A 23,096-nucleotide genomic window follows, 5' to 3' on the forward strand; every position below is an offset into this window, starting at 1 on the left:
AGGCATGGTTGACAGACAGACAACACGAGCCGTGTACCTCCTCCTGTTGGAATGACTGGAACTAATCGGTTGTCGGACCCCCTCCGTCTAATAGGCGCTGCTCATGCATGGTTGTTTACAGCTTTGGGCGGGTTTAGTGACATCTCTGAACAGTCGAAGGGACTGTGTCTGTGATACAATATCCACAGTTAACGTGTATCAACAGGAGTTCTGGGAACTGGGGTGATCCAAAAGTTTTTTTGATGTGTTTATTTCTCCACATAATCACCACAGGGACGAACATATTTCTCCTAAAGAGAGACCAGATTGTTCATAGTATAGAATTTTTGACTTTGTTGGCGGAGCCACAATCTTACCGCTGCTCGCACAACTTCATCGTTGTCAAGAGGAAGTCCTCGAAGGTGTTCTTTAAGTTTTGGAAACAGATGAAAATATGGTGGGACGAAGTCGGGACTCTACGGAGGATGACCAATGACAGTGAACCGAAGGCTTCGGATTGTTGCAGGTGTTGCAACACTCGTGTGTGGTCTGGAATTGCCAAGCTGAAGAAAAGAGGCTTCATGTGTAGATGAACTCTTCGATTTTGAAACTCTATTACAACACGCTGTTCCTCATTGACCTTGTTACACGCAAGAATTGGGAGCCCTGTAGCAGCAAAGGGCTGCAGTTATGTAGACAGGAAGAATACAGATGTAAAACGTTAATAATATCTGTTTTATTATAAAGCTTTAAGAGTTTTCACGTAAAAAATTCGGAGGTATTACTTTTCAGCAAGCGCTCGTAATTGAGGCCGCCATAGCCATTTCAGAATCTCTGAAAAACTGAAAGGTTCTTTGGGAGGTACTCGCATCAAATAGAATGCTATCAACTTCTATTCAGGGTTTTTATGCATAGACCCTCAGAGAAAACGCTGACTGTATGGAATTCCACAGGCGGCTATACACCATTTTAATTTTTATGGTTATTTTGTACATGCTCTGTTTCCCAGTCAATTGATTTTCTTTAGCGCTGTTGGCCTCTTGTATCACGAACACGATTTTATTTCTCTGCAGAGCCCAGACAGCAATTCCGCGCTGAAGTGTTGGGGTTCGCTTCCCCTACTGCTGACGCAGCTGTTCCTGTATTGCTCAGGAGCTCAGCACATTCTGGACCAGGTGAGCGCTGCTGGCGTCTGTGTACGTACGAGGGTCGTCTACAAAGTAAGATCCGTTTCGTGATATAAAAAAAACGTGTACAAATACAGAAAAAATATTTATTGAACAAAAATCTACATCTGTTAAACTACTTTCCTACATAGCTTCCGAAATTTTGTAGTCACTTGTCATAGCGTGGCACAAGTTTTTGTATGCCTTCTTCAACCATATGGTTCTTTCAGCTCATCATCATCGTTGAAGTGCTGACCACCAAGGACAGATTTTAGGTGTGAGAAGAGATGAATGTCGCTAGGAGCGAGGTCCGAGCTGTACGGAGGATGATCAAACGCGTCCCAGTGAAATTCCCACAAGAGTTGTTGGGTCACGTTCGCCGTGTGAGGTCGGGCATTATCGTGCCAAAAACAACACCTTTTGACAGTAATCCTCGGCGCTTGTTCTGTATTGCTCGGCGCAATAACTTGATGGTTTCGCAGTAACTATGTGCATTGATTGTTTGGCCTCGCGGTAAGAAATCAATCAGCAAAATGCCTTTTCTGTCCCCAAAAACGATGCACATGACTTTTCGAGGTGTCAAGATTTTCTTAGGCTTAACCTTCGTTGGGTATGAAGTGTGCCTCCATTCCATTAACTGCCGTTTTGTTTCAGGGGTGACGTAAGATACCCAAAGTTTCATCCTCCGTGACTATCCGAGAAAGCAAACCATCGCCTTCTTCATTGTAGCGTGTCAAAAACTGAAGTGCCCATCAGTTGTTTTTTAGTGTTGTTTGGCAAGAATTTTGGGTACCAAAGGTGAGCAAAGATTTCGAAATTTCAGTTTTTCAGTAACAATTTCATGAATTAGTGATCGTGAGATTTGCGGAACTTCCATAGCAAGAACACTAAGTGTAAACTTGCGGTTGTGCTTAATCTTCTCTTCAATTGTGTGAACCAGTTCATCAGTAACCACAGACGGGCGTCCATTTAGTTCCTCATCATGAACTTGATCACGTCCTTCACTGAACAGTCTGAAGCATTTTCTAACCATTGAATCACTCATAGCATTTTGTCCGTAAGGTCATGATTTGGCGATGAATTTCCTTTGGTTTAACTTTCTTTCCATTTAGAAATTGAATCACAGATCTGATTTCACACGCGGCGCCATTTTCAGTTATGGCTGACATTATAAAGAAGCACTACAAAGCACACGTCGGCAGCAGCGATCTGAAAATGGCGTACATGTATTCTTGAGTCAGAGTAACTGTCGCGCATGCTCGGAACTGCGATCGTAGCGCTGCCGCGGATAGATACAGAAACGGAACTTACTTTGTGAACGACCTTGTATACAGGGTGTCCCAGCTATCTTGTCCACCCAAAATATCTCTAGAACAATAACAGCTATTGGAAAACGACTTTCACTGGTATCAATGTAAGGCTGGGGCCCATGAATGTACAAAATGGTTCAAATGGCTCTGAGCACTATGGGACTCAACTGCTGAGGTCATTAGTCCCCTAGAACTTAGAACTAGCTAAACCTAACTAACCTAAGGACATCACAAACATCCATGCCCGAGGCAGGATTCGAACCTGCGACCGTAGCGGTCTCGCGGTTCCAGACTGCAGCGCCTTTAGCCGCACGGCCACTTCGGCCGGCTGAATGTACATATTTGGAAACATTCTAAAACGAAAGCATATGTGTTTTTTAACACAAACTTATGTTTTTTTAAATGGACCTCCTATATTTTTGCTTCAGCAATCCATAGCATGACAAAGCACATACACAATGGCGTTGATTGCATCGCAATATTACCATTACATCCCGAGATATTAAGACGCAAAGTTGACGCTTGAAACACCCGACATGCGCTGCTAGCGCACGTCCTGAGGCTCAGGCGCGAACCCCATGCTGCCCGTAATCGCGATGTGATTGACATGCGTAATCACACTTCCATACTTATCAAGAGGTCCGAAACGCATAATACGGTCTGCTGCCATCCTGCGTTAACGTCGTACATTCCAGCAGGTATTTATCCCATAGGCTAGGGGTGATGCGGTTCTGTAACATATCTGTGTACCGCAACGTTAGTCACAAAGTTAACTTCGCTTATCGTTAATCCGTTACTAACAAGGTAATGCCGTTCAACGTTAAAACTTTACTTTACTGTAGATCCAGCGCAAGTGACAGTTAATCATTCACTCGTAATAGTAAAATTCATGTTGATTGTTTTAGTGAAACGAGCAAGTGGACTAAAAGTTTTACCGATGTTTAGGTAAAAATGTTTTGATTTGGGAAGTTCAGGTAGGACACAGAAGATGCATGTAAACATGTTTAACCAATTAGTTTTATTATCACATAATTATCACTGTTATGTTTATCTAATGCGTTAAATGACAAATTGTTGCAAACAAATGTTTCTTAACATCACTGGGTAAAATGGCCCTTTGTAGAAACTTCCACTGTGATACCAGCACTACATACTAAACATAGCGTTCACATCTCATGCTCAAAGTGATGCCCATTGGCTTGCATACATAGGGTCACTCTGCGGGTGAAGGATGCCCTACTTCGTGCTACTGTTTCCTCTTTGATGGCTGTACAAGCATCAATAATGCGTTGCTTCATGTCCTCTGGTGTTGTTGGTTCATGTTGGTAAACAGCATCCTTCACTTCTCCCCAAAGAAAATAATCCAGCGGTGTAAGGTCCGGAGATCGGGCAGGCCACCTAACTGGGCCACCTCGTCCAATCCACCTACCAGGGAACTTAGGGTTCAGAAGTCGTCGTGCTCGTAAGGCGTTATGTGCAGAGCATCCGTCATGCTGATACCACATGACCATTCTCCGGTTCAGAGGTACGGTGTCCAAGAGAACAGGAAGATTGTGTCGTATAAATCTGGAGTATTGTCTGCCATTTTGGATGCCATTTATAAAGAAAGGTCCGATAATGGTATCTCCAATAATCCCACACCAAACATTAACTTTCCACGGACTTTGATGCTCTACCTGACGGAGCCATTTTGGATTGTCTGCGGACCAATAATGCATATTCCTCATATTGACAATTCCTTTGTTGGAGAATGATGCCTCGTCGGTAAAGAGAACATCTGCAAAAAATTTGGATTAGTCAGAACTTTTTGCTGAGCCCACCGACAAAATGTTACCCTATTGCGGAAGTCATTTCCATGAAGATCCTGGTGTAAATGAACATGGTAAGGATGAAATTTATGACGTTTAAGAATACGCTGTGCACTTGATTTCGACACACCAACTTCACGTTCAATTTGACGTGTGCTGATTTGAGGATTCACAACTATGGTAGCGAGCACAGCAACTTCAGCACGTTCATCTGTGCGGGTTCTAGGACGATGTTGAGGTCTTGGATTTTAAGCTTCCCGTTTCACGTAGACGAGATGTGAGGCGACCAAACATCCGGCGCGAAGGCGATGGCTTGTCAGGGAATCGTCTTCTGTACAGTCGTTCTGCCTGAACAGCATTTCGTCCACCTACAACAGGGTACAGTACAGGTATGTAGAGTAGGGTAGAAAACAGACATATTAACTTAATAATCATAATGTTCGCTAACAGTACTATCACCAAACAAGCAATCTCATAACGTATTTCCCGTCAACGTACATTCTCCATAGATCAGCAGCATTTCTACCATATCTTCATGTGTGTACATTATACTGTATAGTATAAGTTCCACAACACAACGTTTATTCACAATGTGTACTACCTCCGTGCCGTCACTAGATTACTCTGATGCACGACTACACTGGCAAGCGGTGTACTGCACGCCAACGCAACAACAAATGGGATGCTCGGAGGGTGGTGGAGTACAGGAGTTTGCATGGGTCGCAAATCATAAACAAGGCGAAGTGGTAACTGTGGCAGTAGTGGGAACTACGTTGGACACTTGACCAGGTAGAGCCAGGCCCCGCGCGATAGGCACAATGGGTCATATAACGCATTAGATAAACCTTATTTTGGGTGTGCAGGATAAATAAGACAACCTGACGGGTGTACACCGATCGGTACTGGTTCATATTGTGTACGTAGATACGTAAAACGTGCAAGAGGGAAACCATTATGTGCTTATGAGAGTTGATGGCAGCAGACCGTATTATTCGTTTCGGACCTCTTGATAAGTATGGAGGTGTGATTACACATGTCAATCACATCTCGATTACGGGCAGCATGGGGTTCACGCCTGAGCCTCAGGACGTGCGCTAGCAGCGCATGTCGGGTGTTTAAAGTGTCAACTTCGCGTCTCAATATCTCGGGATGTAATGGGAATATTGCGATGCAATCAACGCCATTGTGTATGTGCTTTGTCATGCTATGGATTGCTGAAGAAAAAATATAGGATGTCCATTTAAAAAAACATAAGTTTGTGTTAAAAAACCACAAATGCTTTCGTTTTAGAATGTTTCCAAATATGTACATTCATGGGCCCCAGCCCTAAATTGATACCGGTGAAAGTCGTTTTTCAATAGCTGTTATTGTTCCAGAGATATTTTGGGTGGACAAGATAGCTGGGACACCCTGTATGTGTGCCCGTGTGTGTATTCATTAATTGGCACGATTCTTGGAAACTGTAGTTGACGCACGGATCAGATTTTTTTTACAAAACTACTATCTTTAGGGTTGCGTACCTCAACCGGTATAAACGGAACTCTATAGGGTCACTTTGTTGTCTGTCTGCCTGAGTTTTCAAAACCCTCTTCCTCAGGAACGGGTTGACGTATCAAGTTGAAATTTGTTACATATTAAGATCTCCGCTCCCTTGGCGCTGTAAAAAAAGTGAAGTTTCTTTATTGTGAGATCTGCAGCACATATTATGTTACAATAAGACGTTGTGCTGGTAATTGGAAAACAGTATGCAGTGTTGCTCCAAATAATATTACAACCAGCAACTACAGACAGCAATAATGGCTTACTCAAAGTTGACATACGCCCATCTAAAACTTCAGGACATGTACTGACGAAGGCAATAAACCCGAAATTAGCTTATACACTAAAAGAAAATATCAAGCAACATACTGTTTTCCAATTCTCAAGATAAGAAAGTGAAGCTTCTGAGTCAATGCAGTCAAAAGATAGGGCAATCTATGCCACATATTTTGATACAAATTCACTCAGTGTACGTTTCCTTCACGTAGAATCGTGAACTTTGAAAAGAAGAAAAGGCCTCACAATACAAGTAAACGAAAAAGTCATGAAGTTTTCTTAATTTGTAATTATATCACACGGAAAAATATTATTTTGTCATTTGTTATCCGACTTCAGACTTGGAATTAAAACATTCTCTAAAGTCTTGGAATCCTTGGGGCCGGTATCTTGCCAGTATTAACGTCGATAATAGGAAAAAGTCGTCGAGAATCTCAATTCCTGGAAATAATACATAATTACGTTTGTACGAAAACGTCAGTGAGCGAGTCCTATTCGCACCGGGCCAATTTTTTGATTTGTATTTACAGTTTTATTTATGTTGGGGCTGCATTCTAGACGACAAAAATGTTTCGTAACTATGACAGAGTAAACAAGTCTGGCGTGCTGATATGTTTATTGTTAAAACGTTATTTCGTTACATAGGCTCAAAAACAAAACCTAAAGAGGAAAGAAAGGAAAAAATAAGTACGTTATACTCATATACGGGATCTCTAATACCAAAATTACTGTTGTGTGACGCTTTGTGGTATCGGAAGTACATCAAAACCTGCCAGCTTCCTTCATCTGTCTAAACAAACTATTATAAAATCGGCCTGTTGCTAACCATTTACACAAACAAGCATGCCACATACAATGACATGATAAAGACAGTTTATGTGTTACAGATTTGTCAGTTACGCGTACTGTGTAGGTGTTTCTCTGGCAGTGTTCATATCTGGATTCAGATACTCAGTACTCATAATTCCCGGTACACCCCACTAAATGGATTGTGGATGTTCTCAGTTGCCATAACCTTCGCGGTCCGCGTTCCGTCCCTGATGTGCTCCCACGCAAGTCTTCTTTGTTCTCCTTTTCTCGTAACAGTCGGCTCTGAGGAGATGTGTTGGCCTGCCGGTACAGCCGCTTATGTTCCTGTCACTCGTCATCGACCATGTCACTGAAGCTGTTTTACCTGTACTCGTTCCGGTCCGCTCAAAGTCATTGTATTCTTCAGTTTCTCCAGTTTCCCTTACCATTTCTTCACCTCCTACATCGTGGATTAAAGCAGTAAACTGTGCATGTTTTCATAGCAAGTACTGCAGCTTCTTATAGGATACAACATTCGCTGTTTGACTAGGTGTGGCCCCTTTCTCGGTAATCATCGTTTATTATCCAAGATCATCATTATAAGGGACTCTGTCTTCCATATGAACAAGTTTGTTCTTGAGCTGAATGTTCTAGATATACTAGTGCACCACAGTCATATGTGGTTGGCGCTTCCTGATTGGCGTCCAGCTACTGGAATTTGTAAGACGCAAATGAATTCTTCCTCTCACATTAGTCAGCAGCTCTAGTGCCGCCGTGCAATCCCAGTCGTTCTTGAATGCCCTCTAGGTGCCACTGTAGTAATTTTGCTGAATCTCACCAGATCTCTGCCCTCCACCCGCCCCCCCCCCCACACGCCCCCCTATTGAGCCGGTATGAAGCAGCCCCTCGGAAAAATGGGTAAAACCTTACGAGAGGTCATCCGCTCTATTAGCGTGACGGCTGCGTTCACACTGCCAGCCGGGCCGGGCCACGATGACGCGTACTGGCTCGGCTCGTGCCAGCTCAGGCCGACGTGTAGTGCATTCACATTGCGCGCCGCGCCGAGCCGGGATGGCGAAATGGGGGAAAATCCACTTCTCCGATTTTCATGCTTTAAAAATTCTTAGCGGTATATAAGACTTCGCCACATCGCGTTATGAACTTATTTTTTCCTTAAAAGCGTTACTTACGTCGTGAAAAAAGAAAAAGTCTACTTTTCGTTTCGCGTGATTTCCTCGTTTCGTAACGCTTCCCAACCGATTTTGAAGAAAGTATGCGGCTAAAAAATCTGATTTTTGTGCACGTGGTAGTGTAACATCTTAGCTTCGTATTGAATAATTTATCTTTCCATATTTCTTAACAGTCATTGTGAAATGATGCTATTTGTCAACGTTGTGCAATCGATTTACAAATCTTGTAGTGAAAAAGTTATGTAGCGGGTAGCTTACTGTTAGATCCGTTTTAGACCATACATTGTGGGGAACGAAATGTAGCTAAAAGTACCAAAAAGTTTTTGAAGTGATAATGATACTGTTATCTGTCTCTGGTCACAAGTAATGCGAGCTATTCAGTGGCGTCAGTGCCGCGTCCGCAGGCCACGGAGTTCGCGCGGTTCAAAAAAATGGTTCAAATGGCTCGGAGCACTATGGGACTTAACATCTGTTGTCATCAGTCCCCTAGAACTAAGAACTACTTAAACCTAACTAACCTAAGTACATCACACACATCCATGCCCGAGGCAGGATTCGAACCTGCGACCGGAGCGGTTACGCGGTTCCAGACTGAAGCGCCTAGAACCGCACGGCCACACAGGCCGGCTAGTTCGCGCGGTTACAGCTTGGTTTAGTGTAGTCATATAATGCAGCACAGAAAAAAACAAATTACTAGTGATCAGCGCAGACCTAGTGTCGGTCCCTCGTATTATTTTAATGGTCTCATTGTCTAGATAAATCCAAATGTATAAGAATTTTTCCCTCGGCTACTGGACAATCACCTGCTATGCTTTTATAATTGGCCACACGTTGCATCACAAAAGACAAACAATTATTTGTCATCAACATCCTACAATTAGTATAATGTACATTTCGTATTTCGAACTAAAAGATAAGAGTATATTAATCTAAGATGAGATCTTGCTCCTGATGCGTTATAATAAAAGCTTGCAACATTCTACATGATTTCTTTCTAGTTGCATATAATAAACAGCAGATGTTAAAAAATATAAATACATTTACAGATGTTTCTATGTCTAAGTTTCACTAAGGCGCAAACAGTTCATTTTTTTTTGTATTATCACTTTTGCAGTTCAGGTAATACCGCAAGGTGTAAATAATTGCCGGCCGCGGTGGTCTCGCGGTTCTAGGCGCGCAGTCCGGAACCGAGCGACTGCTACGGTCGCAGGTTCCAATCCTGCCTCGGGCATGGATGTGTGTGATGTCCTTAGGTTAGTTAGGTTTAAGTAGTTCTAAGTTCTAGGGGACTGATGACCACAGCAGTTGAGTCCCATAGTGCTCAGAACCATTTGAACCATTTTTTTGTAAATAATTACGTTCTTTAGATCGACCCTATCTCCACTTAGAAATATCTGTGGATAGCTCTATTTTAGGAAATGAATGCAATGAAACCAAGGCTGAGTGGGACAGCGTTTCAATCAACGCTTTGCTGGATCATTGGACGACGAAATGATTAAGTTATCGTTTTCTATAAGTTGCTGCCATTTCGATTTTTCTACTGTAACTGAAAGAAAATGCGCGGATTCAGCATAGCCTCAAGCACAGCAGGACAGGTAAATGAATTATTGTCGATTGATGTGTTACATTCTCGTCTAGTTCAAAGCAGTGTAAAGGATGAGAAGTGTGTGTCACTGTTTGCTTCTGTGTATTTTTTCCCCTTGGTGGTCTTGTCCCCAGCGGCAAAGGGATCTGAATTCATTAGCAGCTGAAGGTCGAAGATAACACAAGTGCAGCCAGAAGTTTTTCACCACTATCCAATTAGAACCGTCTTATGTAACAATGATTTCATTGTTATCTTAGTTATGTTTTCACATTTTGGTGACTCATCGAATTTTGAGCACATTGTAATGGGGTGGACATTGGCTTTCTCGAAGAATATCGACTGGCATTTAGTAAAAGTTTTTAATTACAATAATAAAGAAGGTTCCTGAAAAACTTTTATTTATATTGCAGATTGAGTAATAACATGTACCACTATCAAAGAACATTTCAGGTAACAATTACAAAACGGAATACAGTTTCACATTAATATAATACAAAAATCAAAGTTGTCTGTAATGAAGAAGTAAGTTGAATTAGCGCAGTCATTGTTTTGAAGAACCTGGCACTGCACTCACTGCCTCCAATTCATTATAAACAAGCTCTTGTATTTTAAGTTTCACAAACATTTGCCACTGAACTGGAAGGGAGTTTATTGCACTCCTTAGACTCATCAGGAAGTGGTATGTATCATCGTTTTGGGCCATGTCTTGATGTGCCTTCATCACGGCTAATTTGTCCTTTTCGAGCTTTAAAAATTCTTCTTCAATATTTGGCCCACTACTTCTTTTTTTTCCTTTGTGATACTGTGCTTGCCAGTGGCGACGTTTCATCAGCTGCCACTAATGATGATATATCAGACTGATCACGTTCATCTTGTGGACTAGAGTGGTCGTTAGACGAAAATTCTGGAGATAGTTGAGATTGACTTGCTGGTTCCGTTTGTGATGACAGCGAACTCTGCATTGCTCTTGGAATTAAAATATCCCTTAGGAAATGCATGTGTTGGAACCAAGGCCAAGTGGAATTGCGTTTCTGTGGGCTTTTTCCTGGGTCACCTGATCTAACATTACCAAGTTTTGTAAGTTCTTCTCTGTAATTGTCTCACAGATGTTTCCATTTAGATTTCGCAGTTTTAACTGAAAGAACAATACAATGGTGTAAGAAAACAGGTTCCATAGTTCCCTACTACCACAGAAGTATGAAAATGAACTAACTATGTAAATGTGTATTATATTCTCTAATAAAACTGTTAAAAAGCTTTCCACGTTGCCACGTTTGAGTAGTAAAGTTTATCAAGTTGCTTCTCAGATATATTTCAACTGGAATATCCTATCATGCACTACCACGATAATTGTGAATAGACATGTCAATTGTATCATTGGTTGTGAAAAAAGATTGATTGGCCATATGGCAAGCACGTACTCTTATTATTTTAGCAATGCTGAATGTATCCTGATTTAAAGAAATATTTCAATGCGTCTGACATAGGGTTTCCCAAACTGCGTATGATATTTAGATGGAAAACTCATACATACCCAGTGTCCTAAACATTCTGGTAGCATGTTCTAAAATTACAAAATGTGTTATTAAATTGTACTTCAAGCAGTTGCTGGTCACACATTTTTAGGCAGAGATATTGGCGTGTGTAGTAAACAGAATGATGGAGGTCTGTTCAAACAACATGCTTAGTGTAAGAGGCCTACCAATGGAGAACTTCAAGAAATGTCACATGAATCACCATGTATTTTTGGAAGATGAGGCTTATCCATTTTTAGAGAATTTCATGATACCTTTTCCGTGCATATAAATGAGCAACTGGAAGAGTCTGTACAGAAAAATGCATTCCAGAGCAAGACAGGTTGTTCAGTGCACATCCGATAATATGAAAGATGCATGGAAACCACTGAAGAAGGAAACTGAAATACCCATTGACATTGCTGATCAAATATCTGAGTGCATTTGCCCTTTTAATACCGTCATCGATAGAGGAGGATGCATTATTGAAACTGAACAGTTTTCAAACAATGTTGGTATGCAAGCTGCTGGTACCACAATCAACAGAAGTTCTACATTACGTTCGAAGGCAGTCAGAAACTCGTTCGTTGAACATCTATTAACAAATAGAAATTAAAACATTTCAATAATCCACAACAAAATAGCTCATAATATATACTAATTTATTACATTATATCTGCATATCGGTTCATTATAAGTAAAAAAATTAAGAATAAAGAAAGATAATTTATATCCATGCCTACCATCTGAACAGCACTTCTGTGCCACTTCATTCCATAAACTGGAAATTACGTCACGGTTGTGGTATTCGCCCAGTCTCTGGTCCCAAATAGCTGGGCGCAGCTTAACTTCATTTATAAGTTGCTCCACATCCATGATGACAAGAGCAGTATGAAGCACGTAACACAGAACAATGATGTTGACCTGCTACTGCCTGACTGCAACTGGAACGAATGGCTTTCAGGGAGTCCCTACGACCTCCAACCCCTCTTCCCACCATGCACGCACGCCATACACACGTGAACCCATTTAAAAACCTAAATGTATGGTCTGTATGTATGCGCGATTGCGCACATGTACAGGTAGAAGTGTCAATGACATAGGTCTGATAAAATTTGGTGTAAAACTAATCACAAAAACAAACTGGAGATTTGTGATATGTTTACTGCAGAAACTGAAGCGCAATTCTGTAGTCTCGTTGTCTACTTTGACAGAAAAAATAATGGAGAGTTAATGAAACCACTGTAGATCGACACAGATGTGCGTTTCATTGTTTTTCATTGTTTTTTTTTTCTTCCTTGGCGGGCTGCGCTGCACTGTCAAGGTAATCCCCACTCTTTGCCTAAATGGCTGTTAGCTGCTGGAGGCCAAATAAATAAATTTAAAAGAATCCCCACCCTTCGACAGCTGACAAGCAAGTCAGTAGAAAACGCAGCTGCAGTCAACAGTTTCTCGCCTGTAGCTAGTCTGTGCTGTCGTGTAGAACAATGTCTTCACTCTTTTATTGCTATTGTTTTGACTCTGCAGTAACTCGTCGAGTTTTGAAGTACAGAAGAACTAGGAGGTAATGGATTCATCCCATAAATAGCGACCGACATTTAGGAGAGTTTTTTCCTTTACATGAAGAACTTAAAAACTATCCTGAAAAATTTTATTCATGTTACAGAATGAATCATAATACATTTCAGTATGTGCTGCAGAACATTCAAGACAAAACTTCGAAACAGAACACAAATTTTCGCAGAAGTATAACAGCAGGAGAAAAATTGTGTAGAACGATAAGGTAAGATTCGTTAGTACACACTTTTTGGTTTGCAGTAGAACTTTGTACAGCGTTCACTACCTCCAATTAATTGTGGTAATGCTTTTTTATTTTAAATTTCATAAACGCTTACCTCTGAGGGGAAGAGAGTTTGTGGGGCTCCTGAGAATCATTAGGAAGTAATTAGCTTCGTCATTTTGGGTAATGTCTTGCTGTGCCTTCAACGAAGAATCGCAGAAATACTCCTTCATAATTTTCCAACTTTTTTCTTCTTTTTTCTTCATGATGCAGCGCTTGGCAGTGGTGATGGTTCATCATGTGAAGCCACTAATGACTTCACAGAATTCTTTTCATTACTTTGTAAGATAGATAGATTGATAGGCGAAGAGTTTCGAGATAATGCCCTTTGACTCAGTGGTTCTATTTCCACTGATAAGGAACTGTTCATAGCTCTTGGAACTTAGGAAAATCATATGACAGAAGAAAGCCCGAGTGGAATTCCATTTTAATATACTGTTCCCTGGATCATATGACCTTATTTTGCCAAGTTATACAAGTTATTCTCTGTAGCTGTCTCTCAGGTCTTTGCATTTCGATTTCATTATTTTAATTGAGAGAATATAGAAGGGTGCAAGAAAATGTCTCTGATTATTTATTTTTGTATAACTGTGAAATGAAATGGACTAAGTAAAAATCTACTGTGCAAAGAAGACTGTAAAAGCTTCACCCAATACCACACTTGAGTAACAAAAAAAAAAATGGTTCAAATGGCTCTGAGCACTATGGGACTTAACATCTATGGTCATCAGTCCCCTAGAACTTAGAACTACTTAAAGCTAACTAATCTAAGGACATCACACAACACCCAGCCATCACGACTTGAGTAACACATTTTACGATTTTTTTCTCAGGTATCTGTCCACTGGCATGTCCTTTCATGCACTAGCATCGTCATTCCGATTAGGAGTGTCCACCGTATCAGTGGTGGTGAAAGACGTTTGTATGGCCATATGGGAGTCACTTGCTCCCATTCATTCACCAATGCCTACTGTTTCTCGATTTAAAGAAATTGCCAGTGAAATGCTTACGAGATGGGGATTTCCAAACTGTGTTGGATGTATAGACGGGAAGCACATACGTGTCCAATGTTCTTAACTTTCTGGCAGCATGTTTTACAATTACAAACAGTATTATTCGATTGTACTCCAAGCAGTTGTTGATGCAAATTACAAATTTATAGCTGTAGATGTTGGTGCCTACGGTAAACAGTCTGATGCAGGCGTGTTTAAAGAAAGTATGTTATGTAAGAAACTTACAAATGGGGAGCTGTTATTACCGCCACCAACAAGACTTGAAGGAATGTATCAGGAACTACCGTACATCATTTTGGGAGATGAAGCTTACCCCTTATTAGAGAATTTGATGAGACTTTTTCCTCGCAGAAATTTGGACAACGAGAAGATTCTATACAATGATATGCATTCCAGAGCAAGAAAAGTTGTTGAATGTGCATTTGGTATAATGACCAATAAATGGAGACTACTGAGGAAGGAAATTGAAACATCCATTGATGTAGCTGATCACATAGTCAAGTGCATTTGTCTACTTCATAATATTGTCATTGACAGAGAAGGATGCAATGTTGAAGCTGAAAAGTTTTGTAACAATTCTGATATGCAGACAGCTGGTGCCACATTCAACACAAATTCCACATTACGTTCGAAAACTGTCAGGAACACTTTTGTTGAATATTTGGTTAAAAATGCAACTTAAAATAATTTAAAAAATTTGGAATTGAAAGTACTTAGCTATTTACTGTATTTTTGTGTATCTCATTTCATTGTAAATAAAACAAATAAAATTATAAAGGAAAATAATTTATTTTTGTGCGTACTGTCTGAAACACACTCCTTGGTTACATAGTTACATAATCTGGAAACTGCATGATTACTGTCATACTAGCCGAATTTCTGATACCAAATTGATGGACACAGGTTAATGTCATGTATATGTTATTCTGCATTCATTAAAGTAAGAACATCGCAAAAAGATGTCACAGACAACAGCTTATAGTAACGTGCCACAGCATGACTTTACAATGCATTGTCATCTGGTAGGGACACATTTCCGTCCCTCAGGGACACTCATATCTGTCTCCGTTTACAAGTAAATGCGAACTATTCAGTGGCGGCAATGCCTCGATCGCTAGCAAGCTATTGTTGTAAATGCATGTAAATACGGTAGATTAAATAAACGAAATAAAAGTAATTTCTCATGTATCATTATAATAAACGTAATTTTTCCTCACTGATTGTGAAATGTGAGGTAACATCTTAAAATAAAAGACGTGTGCAGTCACACTTGTGATGAAAGCAGATGGGAGACGTGTGATGCGTGTACTGCAGAAGCTGTTGTGCTGCTCACAGGTTCGCGCCTGCGGCCGGCTCGCGCCGGCAATATTAAACACTCGGGATGTCGCCGGCTCGGCTCCGGGAGCCTCACGCCGTGTCGGCTCGGCCCAGCCGCCAGTGTGAACACCGCAATTCAAAACCATGTGTTTAAAATCAAAGCGGGCGGCGGCCCGGCCAGGCTCGGCTCGGCCCGGCCGGCAGCGTGAACGCAGCCTAACAAGGGAACCTCCCCATCGCACCCCCCTCAGATTTAGTTATAAGTTGGCACAGTGGATAGGCCTTGGAAAACTGAACACAGATCAATCGAGAAAACAGGAAGAAGTTGTGTGGAACCGTGAAAAAAATTAGTAAAAATACAAACTGAGTAGTCCATGTGCAAGATAAGCAATATCAAGGAGAATGTGAGCTCAGGAGCGCCGTGGTCCCGTGGTTAGCGTGAGTAGCTGCGGAACGAGAGGTCTTGGGTTTAAGTCTTCCCTCGCTTGAAAATTTTACTTCCTTTATTTTCGCAAAGTTACGATCTGTCCGTTCGTTCATTGACGCCTCTGTTCACTGCAATAAGTTTAGTGTCTGTGTTTTGCGACCGCACCGCAAAACCGTGCGATTAGTAGACGAAAGGACGTGCCTCTCCAATGGGAACCGAAAACATTTGATCGCAAGGTCATAGGTCAACCGATTTCTCCACGGGAAAACACGTCTGATATATTCTATACGACACTGGTGACGGCATGTACGTCACATGACAGGAATATGTTGTCGACCCACCTAACTTGTACACTTACAAGGGGAGGCCGCCAATTGTGAATTTCAGATTCAATTCATACTGCGCATAATAAAAGCTCATGGCCAGAGGTGTAATGTGGCAAAGCACCAAGATGCACTTCTCAGCCGTTGTCGAGAAAATGGACAGTTAAAAGAAACCGTTGCGGTGAAATACTCTCTACGATTAGTAGTTTTCTACAGCGTCGTGGCGCAGCGGTAAACGCTCGGGTTCGTAATCCGAAGGTCGCCGGATCGAATCTCGCGCCATGCAACGGTTTTTTTGTATTTTTTTTTGTAATTCAGATGTGTGTATATATCACACACACATTATATATATATATATATATATATATATATATATATATATATATATATATATATATATATATATACTTCACTGGGCGAGTTCACTGATTGTCCGGAAGGCCTGGCTGGCTTAGTGAACTATCTCCTGTCAACGAGCGCACGACGGGTGGTGTTACTGCTATACACAGTAAGTTCCATACGAGTAGGAAAAGTACTGCGCAGCTGTATATATATAATTCCCGGTAATCAGTTGCAACAATTATGCATATAATAAGTTGTTGAAAGTCGTTTGTCGTGGAAAAACTGGCGACTTCGAACATCATTATGTTTTCCGCAAACAAAGTTGTATTTCACAAATGTTATTAATTTTCTTCATAATGTTAACCACGTATAGTTAACGGAAGACGTAGAAACGATATTCCGAAACGAATACGTATAGCGTAAGTCAAACGTTCGAATTAGAACAGAAACCCCACGAACACAAATTTGCTGTGGCAGGTATGAAACATAAACACCGTTACTCGCTCGTTACACTTGAAGGACAGATGTTGAATGGGCCGAAACGAGCCGCCGCATAACAGCGTAGTTGCCTGCTAACTTCGAAAGAAGGTCGATGCGGTCCCTAGCGCAACTTATAACATCGTCGAAAATCAGTGCGGACGTGAGAGCTTTGGTACACCCTGTTAAACAAACGCAAAAATGGAGGCGGTACAATTGGAGACCGATTCGCCTTCACCAACATGCATAAGCAATTCATTAATAGTTTATATATATTTGAATTACAAAAAACTAATAATAAAAATTTTTTGCATGGCGCGAGATTTAATCCGGCGACCTCCGGATTACGAACGCGCGCGCTTACCGCTGCGCCACGCCGCTGTAGAAATATATTAATCGTAGAGAGTATTTCACCGCAACGGTTTATTTTAACTGTCGATTTTCTCGACAACGGCTGAGAAGTGCATCTTGGTGCTTTGCTACATTACACCTCTGGCCATGAGCTTTTATTATGCGCAGTATGAATCGAATCTGAATTTCACAATTGGCGGCCTCCCCTTGTTAGTGAATGGGTAAAAAGATTCTTCTACCTTGCCCGATTTAGGTTTTCTTGCGGATGTGATAATCACTCCCAAAAAAGTGATGAAAACATAAGAGTTTTTCACATAAACTGAAAATAAAAAATTGAACTCTTCACTCGAGGGAAGACTTGTACCTAGGACCTCTCGTTCCGTAGCTGCTCTCGCTAACCACGGGACCACGGCGCTGCTTGACTCCCAGTGTCCTTGATGTTGCCTATCTTCGCATGGACTACTCAGTTTGTATATTTTACTAATTTTTTTCATAGTTCCACACAACTTCTTCCTGTTTTCTCGATTGATCTGTGTTCAGTTTTTCAAGACCTATCCACTGTGCCAACGTATAATTAAATCTGAGGGGGGTGCGATGGGGAGGTTCCCTTGTAAGTAGCGCCCGTCACGAGCGATCATGGAAAATTACGACGAAAGACCATTCATGGGAGTCATATAAACCTGGGCACGATTTTGTGGCAGTTGATGCTGTAAGTTGATATGAATTCCTCACTGAGTACGATTCATAATTAAATGTTTCGAAGCGGTAGTCTACAAGAGGAACCTTCCCTTCTCGTACAGCGTATCGCTGTGACCGCCGAATCCTTCGAGGAAATGAAGAAGATACATAAGTCTCGTTACAGCAATAACGATAGAATTATACGTGCACGCTTGAAATATCTCGATGGTATTAGGAATATACAGACTTTGCTGAAATTCGCAGATACGAGTTTCTGGCGTGCTGACATCACAATGGAGTGCGTTTGATAATCAACTGAAGTGTTGATAAAGCTGTGCATCGAAGTGTGTATTGAAGAATTAAATGTACTGTTGAAAATACATTACACAGACCTTATTGTTAAGTTTTCTAGCAAATGTTTAGTTCTAATGACCAAAGGTGTTTAGCTACTCGTTTTTGTGAAAAGATCTCCGGTCATGTTAGTTATGATTCTTCTCATACAGGGCCCTACTGTTGAGCGTTGTAGTAGACTAGTGGAAAAATGTTCTTCCTGGAGCACAAAAAATGCGAATATGTTCCTTTTCGCTTAAAAGACTCAGACTGAAAAGTGTGGTACTAGCTGCCTCATTCTACCTTCCTCAGCACCTATAAAAATTTTTCCAAAAATTTTGGCAACCGAACACATTCGTACTTTTTTAACATGCAGTAAACCTCATACTCTCTTAGGCTCCCCTAACTGTAACTTACTCACACCTACTAGTCCATCGTTGTAAGTTGACCATACCCATTCACACCCGCTTGCCAATTATCAGTCACTCAATCGCTGATTCAACCCAAGAGAATATTATTGTGTCTTTATGTCTCTTTGCCATTGCCTCCTGTGTCACACCCACAGTCATCTTCGTTCTGTCCTACTACTACAGTCTTCTCCCACTGACACTGTCTCCCTCTTGCCCTCTCTTACTGTGAATATCTCATTCCTTCCTTCCTACTGCTGCTGCCCTTCTCACAGTCTCTATCTCTCACCCTCGTTTCATTGTCGGACACTCTGTCTCTCATTATCACTAGCTCTCAGCCATTTCCACCTTTTCCTTCTCTTTATTGGCCGGCCGTTGTGGCCGAGCGGTTTTAGGCGCTTCACTCCGGAACCGCGCTGCTGCCACGGTCGCAGGTTCGAATCCTGCCTCGGGCATGGATGTGTGTGATGTCCTTAGGTTAGTTAGGTTTAAGTAGTTCTAAGTCTACGGGACTGTTGATCTCAGATGTGAAGTCCCAGAGTGCTTAGAGCCATTTGAACCATTTTTTTCTTCTCTTTATTCCTCTCCCTCTGGCACTGTCTCTTCCACTCTTTTCCTAGCACTGTTCTGTCACTGTCAATTTTGTTCCACTACCATGTATCCCTCTCTTTGTCTCACGAGGCCATTGTCTCCTATGCTCTTTTTATAACATAGCCATTGTCTACTATGTTCCAGTACTTACTACTGTCCGTCTCTGTGCCACTGTCATTGTGGTCTTCTCCATCAGCATGAAAAAGCGCGAATATGTTTGGATGAAAATTGAAAGAACACAAAACTAATATTACAAAAAAAATGTTCAAATGTGTGTAAAATATTATGGGACTTAACTGCTAAGGTCATCAGTCCCTAAGCGTACACACTACTTAACTTAAATTATCCTAAGGACAAACACACACACCCAAGCCAGAGGGAGGACTCGAACCTCCGCCGGGGCCACTAATTTTACATATCAGACTGGATTTCAGGTGAAAAAAACTACATATCGCTCAGTACTACGACATGGGGTTCCCAGATGGAAAGGTGTTTCATTTGACATCCCCTATTGTCAAGGATGTTCGAGATGTTAGGAATATATCATAAAAATTTTAGCCATTTGCTGTGCATAACTGTCATGGAATCCTTGCCTGTGTTTTGGTCCGTTGGTGACGGCGAAAATATACTAAAAACCGTTTTGTTGGAGTTTTCCGAAGAACCGCTTGACAACATATTTCTTCGTGCTTCGTCACTTAAGGGGAACCGGAGGTGGTCAAATCCAAAAAATTACGATTTTTTTTGCTACCAAATAATTAACTGGAACATTCCTCTTTAATGTAAACTTTGAATTATTGTTCTACTCGCCCTGGAAGTGGAGTTATTACCATTTTCCCCCACGCCTGCAGAGGAAATGGGCGGGCGCTGAATGCATATAACACTCTCCCGTGACTTCCTGGCGAACTCCTTGGGATTTTCTCGGGATGTTACGCACACAGCGCCTTATGTTACGCATACAACGAGTGTGCAAGGGTTGGCTACATTGTTTTCTGTGACAAATGAAGCGCTAAGAGCGCGGAACATCGTCTCTTTGCTGTTTACCGTTTCGAATTAGTTCAGTGTTGCGCCTGTTGTTGGTAGTATTATACTTCTTGTGTAAAGCGTTATTCTGGTTACGATGCCACGTTTTAGTAACCGTGTATATAAGAAGAGGAAGAACGTAGGGAAAAGAAAATTAACACTAATACCAAGTTGCGATACTACAATTACTGAAACAGTGCGTTCTTCTGCTAAGCAACACATGGCCGGCCATAGCCCTGTGACATCTTTAGCAAGAAGCTGATTGGTGGAAGTGACAGATTTCGTGAATATGTTAGTGACAGTGATGATTTTTTCATGACTTAGCACAGCCAGAATTGTTACACAAATGTCTACACGGAAAGACGCAGAATCCTAATGAGAGCGTAAACAATTTGATTTGGAAAGTGATTCTGTGGTGTCACCGCCAGACACCACACTTGCTAGGTGGTAGCCTTTAAATCGGCCGCGGTCCGTTAGTATACGTCGGACCCGCGTGTCGCCACTATCAGTGATTGCAGACCGAGCGCCGCCACACGGCAGGTCTAGAGAGACTTCCTAGGACTCGCCCCAGTTGTACAACCGACTTTGCTAGCGTTGGTTCACTGACAAAATACGCTCTCATTTGCCGAGACGATAGTTAGCATAGCCTTCAGCTACGTCATTTGCTACAACCTAGCAAGGCGCCATTACCAGTTACTATTGATACTGAATCATGTACAGTCAAGAGCGACGCTCATAATTAATGAATTAAAGTTAAGTATTCCACCAGCTACGTCCGTTTTTCTAAAGTCTAATTTCCTTGTCCTGTTCCAGACCTCACGCCAGCCTGCGTGAGCTAAATCGCGTGCCTTTCGGCTTCCTCCAGTAACCCGGTGTTGGCTCTCCTGCCAACCCACAACAGATTCCCAAAAGGGTGTTTGTAAGCATAAAAACACTGCACTTTGGCATTTATGATGCAATAGCAACCTACAACCTAGGGAACAGTTTGAAGTGTGAAGTTCTGAAGGCATTACGATTTACAGCTGGGGTGAACACTGTACGAGCACTAAGAAATATTGACAGAGAAAGGATAAGAGGAGCAGAAAGAAGAGAAAGGCATATGAAGTATGATGGAACAACAGGCCAGAAAAGAAGACAGAAGAGGAAGCTTTTGGAGGATGAAGAAGAAGACCCTGATAATCCATCCTATAGTGCAGGAATGTATTGAGAAACTTTGATAGCCATTTCCCATAAATTAGAATTTTTCGAATATAAGGAACGTTTTCTCAAAATCCACTCAAGCTAGAGAGATGAAATATTTATACAGCACTCCTAGTGGTCAAACTTACATTGTAACACAGCCATCTGGCAATATGTTCAGTAGTTTCATTTCAGTTTAATTATAAAGCAATTATTTGTAAAAAAATTTGGGTCATTAATAAAAAAAATAATTGGAAGGAAACTAGAAAAGATACTCCAAAATCCCTCTGTCATAATTCCAATACGAAACCACTCTATATGTAAAAAGAAATTCGAATTTTTCTATTTGGTAGTTTATTCATAAGTGTTCCTCAAACTTAGTGATTTTAACATGGGCAGCATAGGCACCTCCGGCTCCCCTTAATAAACTACATTTCCGACTCACATCGGATTTTACGTGCGTATTTTACGTGTACAATTAGGGTACATTTGAACCTCTGTACCTCGGAAACGGATAAAGATAAGAACATTGTCAAAGATCTGTATGTCCATGTTTTTAGAGATGGTTACTGTATTCGCTGTCCGATACAGGATGTCAAATTAAACACCTTTCAGTAGTCTAGTTTCCAAACTTATTTTATTTCGCTAGCCATCTTCAGGTCCCTGACCGACATGTAGTATGATTCTACCTCGGTTCTGATCAAACCATGAGCCAGCAATACTGGTATCAGTAGATTTTTGCTGTAGAGATCACTTCAACCATCATCTGCCGGCTCAGATGATGGTAGATGATGGTTGAAGTGATCGCTATAGCAAAAGTCTACTAATACCGGCATTGCTGGCCCCTGTTTTGATCAGAACTGAGGCAGAATCTTCCTGCATGTCGGTCAGAGGCCTGAAGATGGTGTAGTAAAACGCTGAAACTAGTAGCCAAATAAAATAAGTTTGGAAACTAAACAGCTGAAGGTGTTTCATTTGTAAAGGATGAGCCAGACTGTAGGAGCTTTTACTTTATTATATGAGCTTTCAAACGGTAACTTCATTTTTCCATTGCGGCCAAGCCACAGCCGGCAATGTTAGCTGCCTGTAAATTCTTTCGTCTCACGGTTTAGCAACAGGAAGTCTGCACCGATGAAGGGCACCTTGGCCACGCGCCTCTCTCACGTGCCTACGAGGTAACGCCGCCCCAGGCGTCGCTTAGCAGGCAACGCTCTGGAAAATTCCATGCCGGCCGCACGGTTTGCTCGGTCCTGACCAATCAGGGCGGAGGAAGCCACGTGGCGCGTCGAATGTACCCGGCCGCCCGTCGCCGGGCCAGCTCTCTTGTACTCTTGCTCACCCGCGAGTCGGATGCGCGTCCTGTAGCACTGAACATCTCCCGCTTCTCCCGGTGCTGCGGCACTGTGGACTTAGTTTCTTCGCCGGCCGGAGTGGCCGTGCGGTTCTGGGCGGTACAGTCCGGAGCCGAGCGACCGCTACGGTCGCAGGTTCGAATCCTGCCTCGGGCATGGGTGTGCGTGATGTCCTTAGGTTAGTTAGGTTTAATTAGTTCTAAGTTCTAGGCGACTGATGACCTCAGAAGTTAAGTCGCATAGTGCTCAGAGCCATTTGAACTTAGTTTTGGCAGACAACCACTTTCGGTAGC

General features: G+C 41.8%; 1 protein-coding gene across 1 annotated transcript in view; it reads left to right on the forward strand.

Annotated features, from left to right (window-relative positions):
- Positions 1-23,096, forward strand: part of LOC126260167 (odorant receptor Or2-like) — a 48,357-nt gene that overhangs the window by 19,458 nt on the left and 5,803 nt on the right. The window contains exon 4 of the mRNA XM_049957430.1: positions 1,053-1,154. Coding sequence (XP_049813387.1) covers positions 1,053-1,154 — 102 coding nt within the window. The remainder of the gene's footprint in view (positions 1-1,052; positions 1,155-23,096) is intronic.

Source organism: Schistocerca nitens, chromosome 5 (assembly GCF_023898315.1).
Source record: "Schistocerca nitens isolate TAMUIC-IGC-003100 chromosome 5, iqSchNite1.1, whole genome shotgun sequence".
Classification (NCBI taxonomy): domain Eukaryota; kingdom Metazoa; phylum Arthropoda; class Insecta; order Orthoptera; family Acrididae; genus Schistocerca; species Schistocerca nitens.